Raw genomic sequence first — 18,190 nt, 5'->3', positions numbered from 1 at the left:
AACAGCAACGATACATAAGTTAGCTTTTGCGTTTTAATTGGTACTAAGAGCCTCACATTGGGCCAGGAATTTACCTCCTGCACTATTAACATCAGAAGCCTTAACCGTTTCTGCAAGACAAGATGCAGCAATGCTTTCATGCTGTTTATACCAACTATTGACCCAACCATCTAAATGTCTGTAAAAATTGTGACTCATCAGACCAAGCAACACTCTTTCCAATCTGTTATAGTCCAAGTTCGGGGAGCCCGTGTGAATTGTAGCCTCGGTCTGTTGCTCTTAGCCGACAGGACTGGAACCCGGTGTGGTCTTCTGCTGATGACATTCATCTGCTTCAAGGTTAACGTGTTGTGCATTCAGTATTCCAGATATCTTGATTGCAGTGAATGGTTATTTGAACTACTGTTACCTTTGTATAATTTTGAACCAGTTTGCCCAGTCTCCTCTCCTTTAAAATTAGCAAAGCAATCAGAGCCACACAATTGCCGCTCACTGGATCAGAAAATTCGGAAAAAAGCTACATCCATTTAGCAACAATAATCATGCAACATGAAAGTCCCCTAAATCTCCCTACATCCCTGTTCTGACACCTAAAATGTTTGAATTACATCAAGTTAAATTCCCTGTTTAGATGCCTTAATGCATAGCGTTCTGTCTTGCGGTCACATTTGGATGAGCAATGGGAATGTAACCAGAACATTGTGAATATTTTATTAGTTTGTTCCAAATTAAAAGTTTACATACACTAAGATCCCTATGCCATTAAACAATTTCAGAAGGCCCTGAGGGGGTTGTAATGAGTAAGCTTCCGATTCACAAGTGAGTTAAATGGAGGCCTGCTTGTGGATGTCTAACACCATATCCAAACACACTGGAAAAAATAAATAAATCCAAAGAACCACGAAAACACAAGGAAGTCACAAAGTAGTCATTTCCAGTTGTTCCAACAACTATATGCGAGTATAAGCCGTCATGTTCAGCTATTATACTGTGCAGCAACAGACAGGTTCTGTGTCCCAGGGATGGACGTGTTTTGGTTCTGAATGTGTGAATCAACAACAGACCAAAATGCAGAACGCCTCATGAAGGCGCTGACTGAAACAGATCATTATCCCCAGTTAAAACGAGTTCTGCATTTGGCTTCTCCCTCTCCGAGTGTCCACTTGAGGGAGAAGCCATTACTCCAAAAGCAAGATAAAAAGCCAAATTACTTTTTTCTAATGCGCTCAGGGAAAATGCCCTAATTGTGTATACAATTTTTGCTGTTGGAAAGACTGGTGCACCTTTCCCAAGGCATCGGTCAGGAAATTAAAGCTTGGGCACAAATTAGTCCTACAAACAGGCATCGACCTTAAGCATATTGCCAAATTAGTTAGAAAGTGACCCAAGGACAACAAAGTTAATGTTTTGGCATAATCATCAAAAATGTATGATCTCAAGTCTCCAGGAATTTCTTGGCAGAGCTCAACATGGCGGCCTAGAAATGTGACTGAGTTACACTGGTTCTGACAGAGGAGGTGGGCCAAAACTATTATAAGACGTTTGAGGAAGGACACTTGAAACATCTGATCTAAATCTGTTAAAAAGCAAATTTTACCAAATAATAAACAAATGTATGTAAACCTCTGAATTTGAAAACCTCTGAAATTGAATATAGATATACTATTTAGCAAATAGCAACATATATGCTAATCACAAGTGACCTAAAACAGGAAATGTTTTGTCCGATTTAATGACAATTTAAAAAAAAAAAAGAAAAAAAGAAAGTCATGTCTTTTATAAAGGGTACGGAAACATCTAGTTTCAACTGCATATTTGACTCCAAAATATAATGAAAGTAAACAAAAGGCAGAACAATAAACCCAACCACACAGAGACACATGGCCAGATCACACAGATACACTAAAAAGGTGAAATGATGCAACAACAACAAAAAGTAAACAAAATACATCTGTCTGGGTTTTAGTAATGTCAACCCATTGATTCAGTCACATTCAACTGAGAACTGAAAAAAAGTGCAACAGAAGGAAACATTCACTGTTTTAATGGAAGTTGTGTTGTTGTAAACTCGTCTTCAATGAAAACATTAAATAATAAATAAAGCAATTATTGTATTTCAAAGAAATTTATGGAGCGACGAGATTTGTCAGCATTTAGATTTGAAACCAAAACACTCTCTGGTTGAAGACTTGATTAGAAAGCCAGAGTTAATCAAAAACAGACAATCTTCTCCGTTTCTTGAACATAACTTCAATTTACAGCTAAAGTCTATAAAACATAAATAAGGGAAATAATTAAAATCCAACAACAGAAATATACCCAATGTAAATATTTGATCCCACTTTTTAAAGAAGGGCGTAGAGAAATGTTCTTAAGGTGCGCAACAAGCTGCAGGTCACGTTTTGTGGATCGTCGTGTAGAAAAATAAATAAGATTCAAAAACACAATAAAGCTAAGCAGGGCCCGTCACAGTGGTCCAAGTCTCCAGGGAATCAACAATCTGCGACGCTCTGAACTCATACTTTGTACTTCTCCTTGGCTTGATCGTTCAGTATACAGATGTGCTGCAAAGACAAAGTGAAACAGATCAGGACAAAAAGGAATTACTGTGGAGGCATTTCCTGTTTAAATTTCAAAGAATGAATGGCTGAGGTTTAAAATGTTTTTCAAACTACAAAAACAAAGTTATTAAAAGTTTAGGAAATTTGCTTTCATATGCACCATGACTTCAGTCGCAAACTGCGATGAAAATCGGTCAACATATGGAAGCGTTTCACTCTGACAGCTCCATTAACACAAACAGGCTGCAGTCATGGCACTCAGCTGTCTGACCTGTGAATTTCTCCTGCTAATATTACACAACGTCACAGTTTTAGATTGCAGCCTCATTGAAATGGGAGACAGAAGTAGGCCTCCGACTAGAAGTGAATTTCCTAAACAGCACAAGGACTTTATCCCCTGCAGTCCTGTATAGAGGCGTTTGGCTTCATGTGAAACCTTCACTGTAAAGCAGCTCTTCACCTCAAACTCAGGTATGATGTAAGCTTTTTTTCTTTACAGATTAATGAAGATGATCACATTTAGAGAAAAGTACATTTTTGTAAACAAAACAATGTGGGCGCCATTTAAAGGCCATGAGGACGGACTTATTCCAGGACCAGTTGTTCTTATAAAGTCATTTTAATTGGTTCCAGCCTCACAGTTGAAACTTTCAGTTGCCAAAACCGCGACCACAGTAATAATTTTCAAGGTAAGTTTAATTATATAGCACTTTTCAGTAATATGACGATTCAAAGTGCTGTTTGATACGATTCAAGCTGCCGTTAATTCACAAATCATGTTACAACGGAATGAGGTCAAAGTCGTTGTTCTTTTACAATTTCAAAATAAAAACAAAAAAAAAAAAACATTCAACAACTGGAATGAAGTATTACATTTATCTACTATAACACAGCAAAACTTTCAATTTATAAAATCAAAATAGTCACACGTAATTCTTTCCAATCCAATTCCTGTCTCTGGTCTTTTTTACGCAAAGTCTCGTCTCTAATCACTGTAATAAATATTTTCTTATCACTCAAACATGAACAAATATCTTTTTCAGAACAATTAATACAACACGCAAACCGTAAGGCCTTTATTATCCCACCGCTATGCACCTCTTTGACATGTTTTATGTATTTCTGACCCTAGAGTACAATTTGGCCACTGTAGTTTATGACTATAAAACAATTAGGAATGTGTTAAGGCTGATTGTTGTCTTTGGCTGTTGTTTATTAGTTAAATACTAAGACAGAAAGAAGTGACTTTAAACCAGGAGTCTCAAACTCTAGTCGTCTGCGGGCCGGTCACCTGAATCAAATAATTGACATCAGCATTACTCTGTAGAACTTGATTGCATGTTTATGTTCATGTTTGGACCAGGGACACATCTAACAGGTGATTGGTTATTCCTATGCTAGCACCATGTTTATCTGTGTACCGTAACATGGATTTGTAGCGCATATCTAAGCTAAAAACTATAAACGAGGGTTAGCGCTGTGGTGTTTAATCTTCCTTCTTCCTGTTTTGACTTTTTGTCAAGTCTAAACACTAAACACGTGTTTAGTGTAAAATACATGAATACTTTATAATTTTGGACAAAGAGTACGGTGGGTGTAGTAAGTGGATGAGAGAAACGTGAAATGATTGTTACGAGCAATTAATGCAATCAGGAATCAAACAGCAACTTTCACACAATAGATGCATTTCCTGTTAGAGCTGTAGTCAAGCCTGGCACCATAAACATTGCTGGACAATAAATTTTCCCTGAAACTATTGTGATAAACGATGATATTGTCGTTTGAAGACCATTTTCAGCTAATACAATGAAAAAGGCATAATAATGCAGGTACACCCTCTCAAAGATCAATAAACATTAATTCCTACGGAACATTTAACACGGGAACTGGAAGACATTTTCAATGTCTCTTCTTCTACTCTGTAACGCTAACAACAGCCAGGGACAGCTTTAGCCGGAAACAGGACGTCCAAGTTGGGGACTTCTGGCCACCCTAAGCTGCTACAATGTCAGCGAGTGTGCGCCCTATGCACTGCCCTTTTTGTACCTTGGTTGTCAACTAAACACTATAGGGACTGGACTGTCGGGAAGACGGAGACGGCTCATTGGTTGCATTTCTTTCTTTTGTCCCCAGCTGGGAAAATAGCATAAGAAGACGATGTTTTAGGTGCAGATGCATGTTTTTTTTGCATTACTGCGTAGTCGCTATTGCTTTACAACAAATGCGACATACCGGCTCGCACAGATTAAGTGGCTCACCACGGTCATTCGGTTTGAATCCAAGGTGCTTCCACACTGCAGCTTTCACGTTCGGCTTTGAAACCAATTCCATCTCTGTTTTTCCTCAACCTCAACTAGCGTTTCTCTGGCTTGCTACTCCTAACGGGGCCTTCATGCTAGACTCTGAGGTTCCTAATGAGAACATGCGCCTGGCAAGTACCTGACGCAAGACTTCACTCCTTCCTGTGTTTAGCAAACGAGAAGGGGATGCACTGATGCACAGTCTCTTTAGTAGAAAGAGGGGGAGATCCCAAAAAAAAAAAAATGCAAATGGAAATGAATAACCTCATTTTAATTTATCATGCGATTAATTGATTTGATGTGGCAGGATTAGCTGTACTCTGTGATTTAAGATATTCATTGCTCATTAGACTCAAGTCTAAAATCTTTATTTTTTTTGTAACTACAAAAAAAAAGCATCATGTATATTTGTGCAGTCAAAACACGCCGAACTGGAACACGGTAAAAATTGGAGATGAGTTTTAGCAACACTTACACAGAGGTCTCTGAAGTACTCATTGTAGTCCAACGCGTAGCCCACCAGAAAGGCATCCGGCACTTCAAAACCAATGTCTGAAATAAATATAGAAACCCTCACTGCAAGTTATTTAAAGAATCCCGGCTATTCTTAAGTGCTGCAGGAGTAAAATGATCAGACATTTATTCTAACTGACTCAGTAGGGAAGAAACATTGTCTCCTACCATTTCTGCAAGGCTGTGATTAAGCTGTCATCTGGGCATTAACAGCAAGTCAAAAAGGCGCTTACAGTAACAGCTCTCCTTAATGGGCAATCTTACAGAGATTATCCAACCCAAACCTAAAAGCCTTACGTAATATGAGGCTGTGAGAACTGGGTGTAAGCAGCCATGAATTAGCACAAAAAGAAATGTTGCCGTTTACAGTATTTTCCTTAAATGAACATTAATCCTGCTTTTATCAAAGAACAAGGAGGTACAACTGAGGGATGGGCATGAAGTGAACACCATCTTTCTGCACTGCTATACTCCTGAAAGCAAGAAAATAGATGCTCACAGTCTGGCCTGTAGCCCGAACTCCTCGGGGTCCTCTTCACCAGAAGGCTAGAAAGATAATTTAGAAAAAAATTTAGATATTAAGCCAAAACCTTTAGAGAGAAAAGCACATCAAGAACCAAAAAGGCTGTGATCTAAGCAGCCTTTTTAGCACTAAAAAGACATAGAAGTACCCTGTAAAAGGTTAAGACCTACCTCTATGTGTGTAACATATTTTACAGTGCTGTGGCCCCCTGACAGGTTTCTACTGTTCTTTGAGTAAAACAAACTAATTTCAATATCAAATAAAGATAATCTGAGTAAATAATTGCAGAAATCAAATGATTAAATTCATTTTTTTAAATGCCGTTCAAACCAACCTGGCCCTATGTAGAGCTGATAATTTAATAATGTGATTAATCGGTTTTTGTTTCGCTAAGTTTGATTTCATGAGACACACCGAGGCAACATTACTGGGAAAAATGACAGTAGGCTGCATTAAAGAAAAAAAAAACATCTGATAGTGATATTAATATGTTGCAATGACAATATCAATTACAATTCAGCTGCATTTCTTTTACGCTTTTCCATCAGCAATTTCTAGGAGCTTTAGCACCTCCATAACTAAAAAATACATATTTTGTTTAGCACCAGGGGCAGTTAGAGACCTTCTAACTGGCCAAATATATTATTGTCATGCAGAGTGGGAATAGATGGCACTTTAAATATAATAGGGTACCAAATATTTTATCCTATTCTTTGCAGCAGTGGTATTCCAAACGTTGATATTGTGCCTTCATGCAATATGCAGGTTGTCTTAAATAAAAAAAATACAAATTCAAGAGCAGGTTATGGGACTCCAGAGAACCCCAAGGAGTACCACTATACACAAACTGAGAAGACAAAACGGAGGCAAACCTTCTCACAAGTGGTCAGCCTATCGAAATGACACAAAGAGTGCTCATCTAGGAAGTTAAAAAAGGATCCAGTACATCTAAAGCACTGCAGGCCTCACTGCCATAGAGTTCGCTATTAAACAGCAAGAAAGAGCCCAAAGGCCCGTCTCATATTTACCAAAAAAAACAAAAAACATCTTGACTAACCCAAAAGTTGTTAAAGGAAATATTCTACTGAGTGATGAGAGAAAGGTGGAACATCCTGGCATAAAACAAATAAACATAACAGTAAAACAAGCCGTTAATAGTTTGATGGTCTGAGCAAGGCAATGATCCAAACACCAGCAACTCTGAATAGTTACAAAAAAAAAAAGTATAGTTTTAGAGTGGCCTAGACAAAGTATGAACTTCAATCCAAGTGAGATGCTGCAGCGTGACCTTAAATAGGCCGTTGACTCATAAATCTTTGAAAGTAGCTGAATTAAAGCAATCCTTCAAACAAGGGTGGGCATAACAAAAAAACCTTCACAATGATGTGAAAGACAGCAAGTTATGACAAACACTTGATGGGTGTTGTTTTCCAGGATAATGTGACACAGCCAGTTACTAGTTTAGTGAGAGATTACATTTTCACACAGTGCCAGGTTGGTGTGGACAGCCTTTTTCCCCCCTCAACAAATGAAATCTTAATTTGAAAACTGCTTTTTATTTTAAATTAGGTCATCTCTGCCTGATAGCAAAGCGTGTTGGATGATCTGAAAACAGTCTATGACACACACACACAAAAAAAAAAAAACAGGAAAAATATGCAAGTGGGCAAATACCTTACCACAGCACTGTATGGGTCAGATTAGAGACTGAATCATGGGAAAGTAAGTTTTAAAAAAGCACAATCCACCAAGATAAGAACCTTTTATCAGGTTCTTGTCTCTGACAGATTCTGATGAGTCTTGTCCAGTACTGGTTTAGCGAACAGCCGGCCTGTGTTGTAAATATTATAAAAAAGTCAGCAAGAACAAGCTCAATACTCTTTTTTTTCCCCTGCTCAGAGCATGCACCGTTTTACCCAGCTATCAGGAAAACATAAGAGGGAAAAAAAAAGATCCTCTGCCTCCGCAGTGCAGTTTATAGTCCAGCAGATTAACTCTTAAGCTGCTCCCTCCCTCTGTCACATTACATCTCTAATTCAGGTATCCATTAGCTAAGAGCACTGTTGGATGCGCTCTGTAGGAGAACATACCAGTCAGTGAAAGCTGTGGTCTATATTTCAGCTGCCTGCTGTGCCCCATTTAGTACATGGGGGGGGTGCCTACCTCACAACTTTAACCATCTTGGGATTACATTCACTCAGCAGGGAAAGTAACGTCTGCATCGTCCTTCCCGTCTCCACGATATCCTTTTGTTGCCGCAGGAAGTGGTCACAATAAGCAGAGAGATGCGTTTGTTAAAATTTACATTTGTGAACGTGGGAACTGCAGAACATTGTGCCTGATAATTAAAAAAAGAAAATTAGCAAAGTGTGAGGACAATGACAAGCTTTAGGCCGTTAAACTCAAACAATTTACTTGGCAAAACACATGCAAATCAATTAGGAAGGTATTTGAATCTACAATAACTAATGCAGTCAGGTGAGCTATTATGCTTCATTTTAAACATTTAGGATAAGTCTATGGGTTGTAAAAAACATGTTCATTACATTTTAGCAATAAAACAAACAAACCTAGTTTCACGTATTTAGAGCTGGTTTTAGAATGAGCCGTTTCTAGGGCTGTCGCTTTTACGCAAATAAGCTGTAGCTGACCGCACCTCCCAATGGTTACACTTCACTTTATACACGTGAAAAATGGCTGCAAAGTGATGCACAATGGTGCAACAGTACATCAGTCAGACCCAGAAGCTGCACAACCAGTAAAGATGCAGCAAGCTTATTCCTACAAGGCTACCTTATAGAGTCCCAGAGCTACGTTGAAAGCCATGTTTCTGCAGCGTTAAACTATCCTTTTCTATCTTCTCAACTGCATGGAAACATCGGTCTGTGTGTATTACGTTTTTCATAAAGTGTTGATTTGTGTAAGATTCTTCTAGGAGGTATTTTGGTTGTTTTAGATCAGAAGAATCTGAGAAAAAGAAAAGATGCTAATAGCGCTAGCGTCCCATTTTCAAAGCAAGTTAGCACGATGCTAATCATTAGTTGTCTGAGCCTTCCAGCTGTAAAGTGTATGCATATTTCTCGGTACATATTAATGCCAATGTTGTTTTTTTGAATTGTGTTTGTGATTTATTCCAATAATAATCATAACTTTAATGTAAGATGTAATATAAAAGTCGTGTGAAAATATTTTGTATGTTACAGTTTTTACTTCGCCAGTGGCAGCCGATTGTGACGCAATAATCGGGAGGTTTTTGAATTTTCCGGACACCAACAAAATATTCACTTATTGCCAGGAGGCAATAAGGAGGAGGAGGGACTTCCTGTTTGCGGTAAGGCGTATTGCGTCACTTCCTGTTGTTGCTGTGTGAACGACGGAGCTTTGCTCCAGGCTCTCTCGCTTTTTATCTTTAAACCTCTTTGCTGTAACATCTGTTTCCAAACATAAGCACTTTTAAAACATTGTCTGTGGCTGCTCATCACGTTTGGGAACTCCTCGTGTTTCACACGGTTTGTTCTTTGGCGTGATAATAGGGCGTTAGCCTAGCTTTAGCCTAGCGTTAGCCTAGCGCTAGCCAAGCCTTAGCCTCATAATGGCTTCTCCGGCTCTGACTAAGTCTCCTATCTGCTGCTCTCTGTGTCAGATGTTCAGTTATTTCTCTGCCTCCTTTAGTGATGATGGTACATGTAATAAATGTAGTGTTTTTGTAGCTTTGGAGGCGAGGGTGTCAGAATTGGAGACCCGGCTCCGTGCTGTTGAAAAACCAGCTGATAGCCGCTCTTTTGCTAGCGCGGAGCCGCATAGAGTAACTTCACGTAGCGAACCTAAAGCAGTAGCACCCGAGCAGCCTGGTAACCAGGCTGGCTGGGTGACAGTTCGTAGGAAGCATAGCTCTAGATTACAGACCCCAGATCACCACCAACCCATCTGCGTTTCTAATAAATTTTCCCCTCTGAGCGACAATCTCGCCGAGGAGCCGACCTTAATTATTGGCAGCTCCATAATGAGAAATGTGGCACTAAAGAAACCAGGGACCATAGTTAAATGCCTACCAGGGGCCAGAACAGGCGACATAGAATCCTACCTAAAACTACTGGCTAAGGATAAGCGTAAATACCGCAAAATTGTTATTCACGCTGGCGGTAATGACACCCGGTCACGCCGATCAGAGGTCACCAAAGTTGGTGTTGCTTCGGTTTGTGAGTTGGCTAAAACTATGTCGGACTCTGTAATTTTCTCTGGTCCCCTGCCTGATTTGACCAGTGATGACATGTTTAGCCGCATGTCATCATTCAACCGCTGGTTGTCTAGGTGGTGTCCAGAAAACGACGTGGGCTACATTGATAACTGGAGAACTTTCTGGGGAAAACCTGGTCTGATCCGGAGAGACGGCATCCATCCTACTTTGGATGGTGCAGCTCTTCTTTCTAGGAATCTGGCCGGATTTATTAGTTCTCCTAAATGCTGACAACCCAGGGTCCAGACCAGGAAGCAGAGCCGTAGTTTAACACACCTCTCTGCAGCTTCTGTACTGTTACCCATCCATTATCCTATTGAGACGGTGTCTTTCCCACGGCCAAAACTTAACAGATCAAAAACTGATCTAAAAGGAACAAATCATAAAAACCTAATAAAAATCAATATGGTTCACCTTGAACCTAAAAATAAAATAATAAAATGTGGTCTATTAAATATAAGGTCTCTCCCTCCAAAGACTTTGTTAGTTAATGAATTGATTTCTGATAATCAGATTGATTTGTTTTGTCTCACAGAAACCTGGCTACAAGAGGACTACGTTAGTATAAATGAGTCAACCCCCTCCAGTTATTCAAATTTCCACATTCCCAGATCTGTGGGAAGAGGAGGAGGAGTGGCAACTATCTTTCAGTCTGATTTATTAATTAGTCCCAGGCCAACTAATAATTACAGTTCTTTTGAACATTTAACCCTCAGTTTCCCTCATCCAAACTGCAAAGCAATAAAACCTCTTCTGTTTGTTGTTTTGTATCGTCCACCAGGCCCTTACACTCAGTTTTTGGATGAGTTGTCAGATTTCTTATCTGATTTGGTGTTAAATACTGATAAGGTTATTATAGTGGGTGATTTTAACATCCATGTTGACACTGAATGTGATAACCTTAGTGTAGCCTTTAAAACTATCCTAGATTCAATTGGTTTTGTTCAAAATGTGCATGAACCGACGCACTCTTGGCTCCATACTTTAGACCTTGTTCTGACATATGGCATTGATTGTGAAGAATTAACAGTATTCTCTCACAACCCTGTCCTGTCTGATCATTTTTTAATAACATTTGAGTTTAATCTAACTGAATTCTCCACCCCCAAAAGAGGGTTCCATTATAGTAGATTTTTATCGGATAATGCTGTATCAAAACTTAAAGAGTCTGTCCCCTTCTTAATATCCTCAGTATTGCAGAAATGCCCTGTAGATGGCAGCATTGCTGTTTCTTCCCATTCACAAATCGATACCTTTGCTAACAATCTGACTTCCTCATTGCGTTCTGCATTAGACAATGTAGCTCCCTTGAAAAAGAAGGTGATTATTCACAGGAAGCTGGCTCCTTGGTTTAATTCAGAGCTGCGTTCCTTGAAGCACAATGTTAGGAAATTGGAGAGAAAATGGCGCTCTACACACCAAGAGGAATCCTACTTAATCTGGAGGGACAGACTATTGTTGTATAACAAGACCCTCCGCAGAGTTAGAGTAGCACATTTTTCATCATTAATTGAAGAGAATAAAAATAATCCTAGATTTCTCTTTAGTACAGTTGCCAAACTTACCCAGAGCCACAGCTCTGTTGATCCATCCATTCCCTTAGCTCTTAGTAGTAATGATTTTATGGGATTCTTCATAAATAAAATTGATGCCATTAAAAATAAAATAATTGGCATCCTCCCAAACATGATTACCTCGTCCTCAGTAAGTGAGGCAGCATTGGAGGAATCTTTAGAATCTGCGCAGTGTTTGAACTGTTTAGAAGCAGTAGAGCTTTCTGAGCTATCTAAAATTTTAGCTTCATCTAAACCTTCTACCTGTATGTTAGACCCAATCCCAACCAAGTTGTTTAAGGACATATTCCCTTTGATCAGTGGCACTATTTTAGACATGATTAATCTATCCTTAGTAAATGGATATGTACCACAGGTTTTGAAAGTAGCTGTTATTAAACCTTTACTTAAGAAACCTTCTCTTGATCAAGATGAGTTAGTAAATTACAGACCTATATCTAATCTTCTTTTCTTATCTAAAATTCTTGAGAAAGTAGTTGCTAATCAACTTTGTGAACATTTACAAAGTAATGACCTACTTGAGGAGTTTCAGTCAGGCTTCAGAGCTCATCATAGCACTGAAACAGCTCTGGTGAAGGTCACTAATGATATTCTCATGGCCTCAGATAATGGACTTGTGTCTATACTTGTCCTGTTAGATCTCAGTGCTGCATTTGATACAGTTGATCACAATATTCTCCTACAAAGACTTGAACATACTGTAGGGATTAAGGGGAAAGCATTAGGCTGGTTTAAATCTTATCTGTCAGACAGATTCCAATTTGTTCATGTTAATAATAAATCTTCCTCAAACTCTAGGGTCACCTGTGGAGTACCACAGGGTTCAGTCCTTGGACCGATTCTCTTTACTATATATATGCTTCCAATTGGCAAAATTATCAGACAGCATGGGATTAATTTCCACTGTTATGCTGATGATACTCAGCTATATTTATCCATAAATCCTGATGAATCCAATCAATTACTTCGACTGCAGTCATGTCTTGATGACATCAAAAGCTGGATGACTTTAAATTTCCTGCATCTAAATTCTGACAAGACCGAAGTTTTAATCTTTGGGCCAGAGTCCTCAAAAAATAAACTTCTTAACCAATCACTTAATCTGGGTGGCATTAACCTGGCCTCTGGTAATAAAGTAAAAAATCTTGGTGTTATTTTTGACCAAGACATGTCATTTAAATCCCATATTAAACAGGTTTCCAGAGTTTCCTTTTTTCACCTCCGGAATATCGCCAAAATTAGAAACATTCTGTCCAGGAGTGATGCTGAAAAACTGGTCCATGCATTTGTTACTTCAAGGCTGGACTATTGTAATTCTTTACTATCAGGAAGTCCACAAAATGCAGTTCAAAGCCTTCAGCTGATCCAAAATGCTGCAGCAAGAGTTCTGATGAAAATCAACAAGAGGGATCATATTTCTCCAATTTTAGCTTCCCTTCATTGGCTTCCTGTTAAATCAAGAATAGAATTTAAAATTCTTCTTCTAACGTATAAAGCCCTTAATAATCAAGCTCCATCATATATCAGAGCTCTGATTACCCCGTATGTTCCTAACAGAGCACTTCGCTCTCAGACTGCAGGTCTGCTGGTGGTTCCTAGAGTCTCTAAAAGTAGAATGGGAGGCAGATCCTTTAGCTATCAGGCTCCTCTCCTGTGGAACCAACTCCCAGTTTTGGTCCGTGAGGCAGACACCCTGTCTACTTTTAAGACTAGGCTTAAAACTTTTCTTTTTGACAAAAATTATAACTAGTGACTCATGTTACTCTCAGCTACCTTTATAGTTTTACTGCTATAGGCTTAGGCTACTGGAGTATATCAGGATCTAATTTTCTCACTCTATTGAGTTCTACTGTTCTTCAATTATGCATTATGTGTTGTCATTTCTGCTTTAACTTTCTGTTCTCTCTCTTTTCTCTTCATAGTAGGTACACCTGGTCTGGCGTTCTGTTAACTTTGACATCATCCAGAGAAGACGACTCACCCGCTACTACCATCTAATGTAGAACAGATTACTAGATCAATGTGTGCTTCTGTGCTTTTTTGTTTCTCTTGTTGTGTCTCTGTTCTGTCTTCTGTAACCCCAGTCGGTCGAGGCAGATGACCGTTCATACTGAGCCCGGTTCTGCCGGAGGTTTTTTTTCCCGTTAATGGGTGGTTTTTCTTCCCACTGTCGCTTCATGCTTGCTCAGTATGAGGGATTGCAGCAAAGCCATGTACAATGCAGACGACTCTCCCTGTGGCTCTACGGTTCCCCAGGAGTGAATGCTGCTTGTCGGGACTTTGAAGCAATCAACTGGTTTCCTTATATAGGAAATTTTTGACCAATCTGTATAATCTGACCCAATCTGTATAATATGATTGAACTTGACTTTGTAAAGTGCCTTGAGATGACATGTTTCATGATTTGGCGCTATATAAATAAAATTGAATTGAATTGAATTGAATTGAAAAAAAATGTCAGTATGTTGTTGTTGTTGTTTGTTTTTATATTTGGACCATTTCTAGAAGCAGTGGAGACCCAAATGAAAAATATAAAAATATGTGCATCTTTCATAATAGGTCACCTTTAAACAAACATAAGCAATATAACATTAGACCCACACATTCACTAGACTCTTACCTCGACAATTAAAACATTCTGCAGAGGAAACAAAAAAAACAGGTAAATGATCAGATTTGTATACGAACGTGCAAGCCAAAAGAAAAGGCTGGAGAAGACTCACCTTCCCTGAGAGGTTGGAAAGTTCGTCTCCTCCTATCACTCTGACGCTGTTTGTTGACTTATCATTCTAGGCGACACATACAAACGACACAATGACTCTCCTCAGCACAGCCACTACAGTTGGGGCTTCAAAATGTCCAAGCTCCCTCTGCACTGCACGCTAAATCTCCACATTAAAGCGCAATGCGGAAGGAGATTTCTCATTTCTAAAATTGCTCTCGTTGGTATTTTGCCAACTGCCGTGCACAAGTGGCTGCTGGAAATGTAATGAGTAAGGCAGCTTACACAGTAGCTCTTCACTCTAATGAAATCCACCGTCAGTGGCACTGATTTATCGCTGTTGTGGTTGAGCACTTTAATGTAGTCCAGGAGATCCGCAAAGAACTTGTAGCCCCCTTTCAGGACACACAGAGCCACGATGTGGTGTCCCCCCATGTCCCGGATTATGTCGCGGGCCAGACGCTCCGTCCTGCAGCAAAGGTTGAGAACAAAGCAGGAGAATGTGGCAAAACCACCTTAAGGCAGCAGGAAATAGCCATCAGTAAGACAAAAAATAAATAAAATCATGTTAAATTATGTATGAGGTTCACGACAGATTTGGTTGTCAATGAATCATATTGTTTGTTTTGTTTATTTTTTTCTTGTTACTTTGTAACGTATAATTTTAATCTCATACAATCTTGGACTGGCTCGGCAGTAAGGGCATATTAATACACTTGAATATTATTGAAAAGGTAAATTCTCTCGATAAGTCAATCAAAATAGGTTCAACGCATATAAAAAAAAAATATTTTTTCATAAATGTCATCATATTATGGTCAACAGAGAGATGGGTAAGCTTGGTGAGTTAACGCAGGAAAAATTAAGTAAGCTACATAAAGAAGCTGACAGTTCAAAGGCCGCTGTATCCTAACACAGAAATGGAAAGTTGAGTGGAAGGAAAAAAGATGCGGTCTGAAAAGATGCACCAACAACGGATGGCAGCTTTGCGAGGATTTTTAAGAAAAGCACCTTTAATAGTCTGTTCTGTGTTTTAGGAAGTCCAAACCCAGCGTAGTGGTATACCAGGAAGCTTCATGGTTCCCTCTGCTAGCAAGCTGATAGAGATGCTGACTTATATTTTCCAGCAAAACACCTGCTCACACTTCCACACGGCTTTAATAACCATGGGTTTCACTGAGCTTGACCGACCAGCCAACTCTCCTGACCTAAACCTGAACCTAAGAGAATCTACGGGTATTGTCAAGAGGAAGATCAGCGCCATCAGACCCAAACAAGCCAAAGGCTGCAATTAAAAAGAAAAAAAAACAAACTTGTATTTCCTTAACACTTTTAGCAGAGTCACACACACTGAACACCACACTGTCGGTATTTTAAAGAGGAACAGAAATGCAATTTTTTTTGTTAGCTGTGTTTATATACAATCAAAATGGACAAAAATAAAAGCTTAAAAACGTAACAGTCCGTGTTCAACGAATCCGAATAAAATTTCATTTTTTATAATCAAATCACTGAAACGAAGTACTGTTCTGTTTGTGCTCGGACACAAGCATATACAGCACAATCCTGCAGGAGTGACAACGAACAACTGGGGTCCTGTGGCTGTGATGATACAGTCTGCGGTGCAAATGCCCACACGCTGACATGACAGATCTACAATAGGTGCCTCCCAGCGAGGGTGCAGCTGCTGATTGCTTCACCTGTCCATGATGAGGCCATGGGGGATGATCACCTTGTCCAAGTCGCTCTCATAATGTCTGGGCACGCAGAAGAGCTCTAGATCGTGTCCTTTCTCATCGTCTGGGATCTGGGGCAGCAAGAAGGAAGCACAGTGAGTCGAATCAGTCCATTCGGGGTTTGCCAGCTATTAAAACACAAATTAAGCTGCCCTAATAATAAAAAATAAAAAGAACATGGAGTAAATGTGCAAAACAGTGCAAGAGCAAGAAGACTAGATGCAGCTGTTTTAAATGTGAAGGGCCTACAGTCGGTAGCAGCTCGTAAAACCACACCCTGATAAGTGAGCAAGTTATCAGACCGGCCGGTAGCCGGTAGGAAGCCTCACCTGCAGGTACGAAGCCATGATGAAGGCGGTTCCTCCGTTCCGCTCAGCCGCAGAGATTTATCCCGGCAGTCATGTCCAGCTCTTTAAGAGAAGAGGAAAGGAGGAGCCTGGCTGAGCTGCATCCCTTCGCCGGAACCCGCTGCTGCTTCTGGCCGCGACGCTCCTCTGCCACTGCCTCCCTGTCTGGGTTTAAGCCCCCCTCTCTACGTCAGAATCCAGTTTACCTGCCCAATAATCTGATTCCTGCGACACAACCACGGATTAAATGCTGCGCTGGTTGCTGGTCGCGCTGCCTGCAGGCGGCGGACTCCGCAGCGGGCGAGCGGCGAGTTTGGAGCCGCAGAGGAAGGATGACGCAGGACGAAAACAGAGCGGCTGAACCGAAGTGACCCGCGCCGCCTCCATGTTACACCTGGCGCACGGTCACACAGTCCTCTTTAAATTATATAACAAAATATATGTCTGTGTCTTTAAATGAAATAATAAAAAAAAAAAATCCATGTCAGTAAAATGGCTTACATGTCGCATAACTCGCCCGTGCGATTTAGAAAGCGCTCAATTGTGCACACTAATAACATTTATTAGTAACAATAATTTTTTTTGTAAGTCCCAGATTTAAGTTTATTTCATATTTTCATCAACATTTGTAAGATTTTTTTTACCCTCCCCGCAAAATAATTTAAAGAGTGAATAGGCTAAAAACGCAGTGGCAGATTTTGATATCGGGGCACTAGCCCAGAGCAGTATCAGGCAGGGGCGCACACCAAGTGCCAGATAAAGGCTCCCTCCACATAACAATAAGTAATAATCATACCCAGTGGTTAAAATCGGAACAACAAATACACAATGCCTTAAATGGGGACCCGCCATTTACTCAACAGTCCTGCGGCTGTGAATCCTGTAGCAGTCTAGCCAGACTTTATTCAGACGATGCACTCATTGATGAGGACTGATGGACTATGGTGGGGTATTCCAACCCATTTATTAACAGACAGAAAATGACACCATAGACACACCATAAGAGCTGTAGATAAATAAAGCAAAATTACTCCAATTAACATATGACCATGTTTCATATTTAGATAACAAAACCATAAAGGATAAATGCCATTAGCTTGCATTAGCTTATTCAAACTTCTTTTAGATATATAAACTCTAATAAACTTAGTCATTATAAACATAAAACTACACAACAAAGCAAATTATACCTGTTCGCCTTCCAGCTAGATGCCATATAAAATGTGGATGGGAACCCGTAATGCCCTTTAACAAGCAGCAAAACCGTTAGGTACGGCCGTTGGAACGTAGCGCTTCTTTCCGTTTTACCGGAACCGGAAATAGAAAAACATGCCTTCAAAACAAAAGCCCCGTGAACCTTTTTGCCGTAATTCACTATTAATGTAGAATTTATTACTTAAAAAACGGAAGAATCAGGAACATTAGGCATAAAAACAAAAGACAATATATGAGTGAAAGTATATCTAACAAATATCAGTTATAACAAATAGTCTGGGTCATTTACAAATCCCCACTGAGTTTTTACTTCCACAGGATAGGTTGTATAATGCCCGCTTCTCTTACTGGCTTTCGTGTTTGCAGGCTGCTGCTTCTTTTACCAAGATAAAATACCAAATGCTGTGTCCTGTTTTGGTAAACCCTGTGAACTCTCATATAATTGGCTCAGGAACCAGGAAG

General features: G+C 39.8%; 1 protein-coding gene across 1 annotated transcript; it reads right to left on the bottom strand.

Annotated features, from left to right (window-relative positions):
* Positions 1-2,028: 2,028 nt before the first annotated feature.
* Positions 2,029-16,846, bottom strand: hprt1l (hypoxanthine phosphoribosyltransferase 1, like). Its single transcript, XM_012879871.3, has 9 exons — positions 16,496-16,846; positions 16,131-16,237; positions 14,716-14,899; positions 14,432-14,497; positions 14,329-14,346; positions 8,061-8,143; positions 5,874-5,920; positions 5,337-5,413; positions 2,029-2,564 (listed from the first exon to the last, which is right to left on the bottom strand). Exons 1-9 carry the CDS (start codon positions 16,511-16,513, stop codon positions 2,517-2,519), a joined length of 648 nt encoding a protein of 215 aa, XP_012735325.1. The 5' UTR covers positions 16,514-16,846; the 3' UTR covers positions 2,029-2,516.
* Positions 16,847-18,190: the final 1,344 nt, after the last annotated feature.

Source organism: Fundulus heteroclitus, unplaced genomic scaffold (genome assembly GCF_011125445.2).
Source record: "Fundulus heteroclitus isolate FHET01 unplaced genomic scaffold, MU-UCD_Fhet_4.1 scaffold_93, whole genome shotgun sequence".
Classification (NCBI taxonomy): domain Eukaryota; kingdom Metazoa; phylum Chordata; class Actinopteri; order Cyprinodontiformes; family Fundulidae; genus Fundulus; species Fundulus heteroclitus.
This window is presented reverse-complemented; position numbering and strand designations above follow the sequence as displayed.

Bases quoted from the DNA above. Each gene is read 5' to 3' on its own strand.
- hprt1l (XM_012879871.3), bottom strand. The intron at 14,900-16,130 runs GTGAAGCAATCA...CCTTTGCTGCAG, and splicing joins CATGGCCTCATCATGGACAG to GACGGAGCGTCTGGCCCGCG. The intron at 2,565-5,336 runs GTAAGTGTTGCT...TTGTCTTTGCAG, and splicing joins AGTACTTCAGAGACCTCTGT to CACATCTGTATACTGAACGA.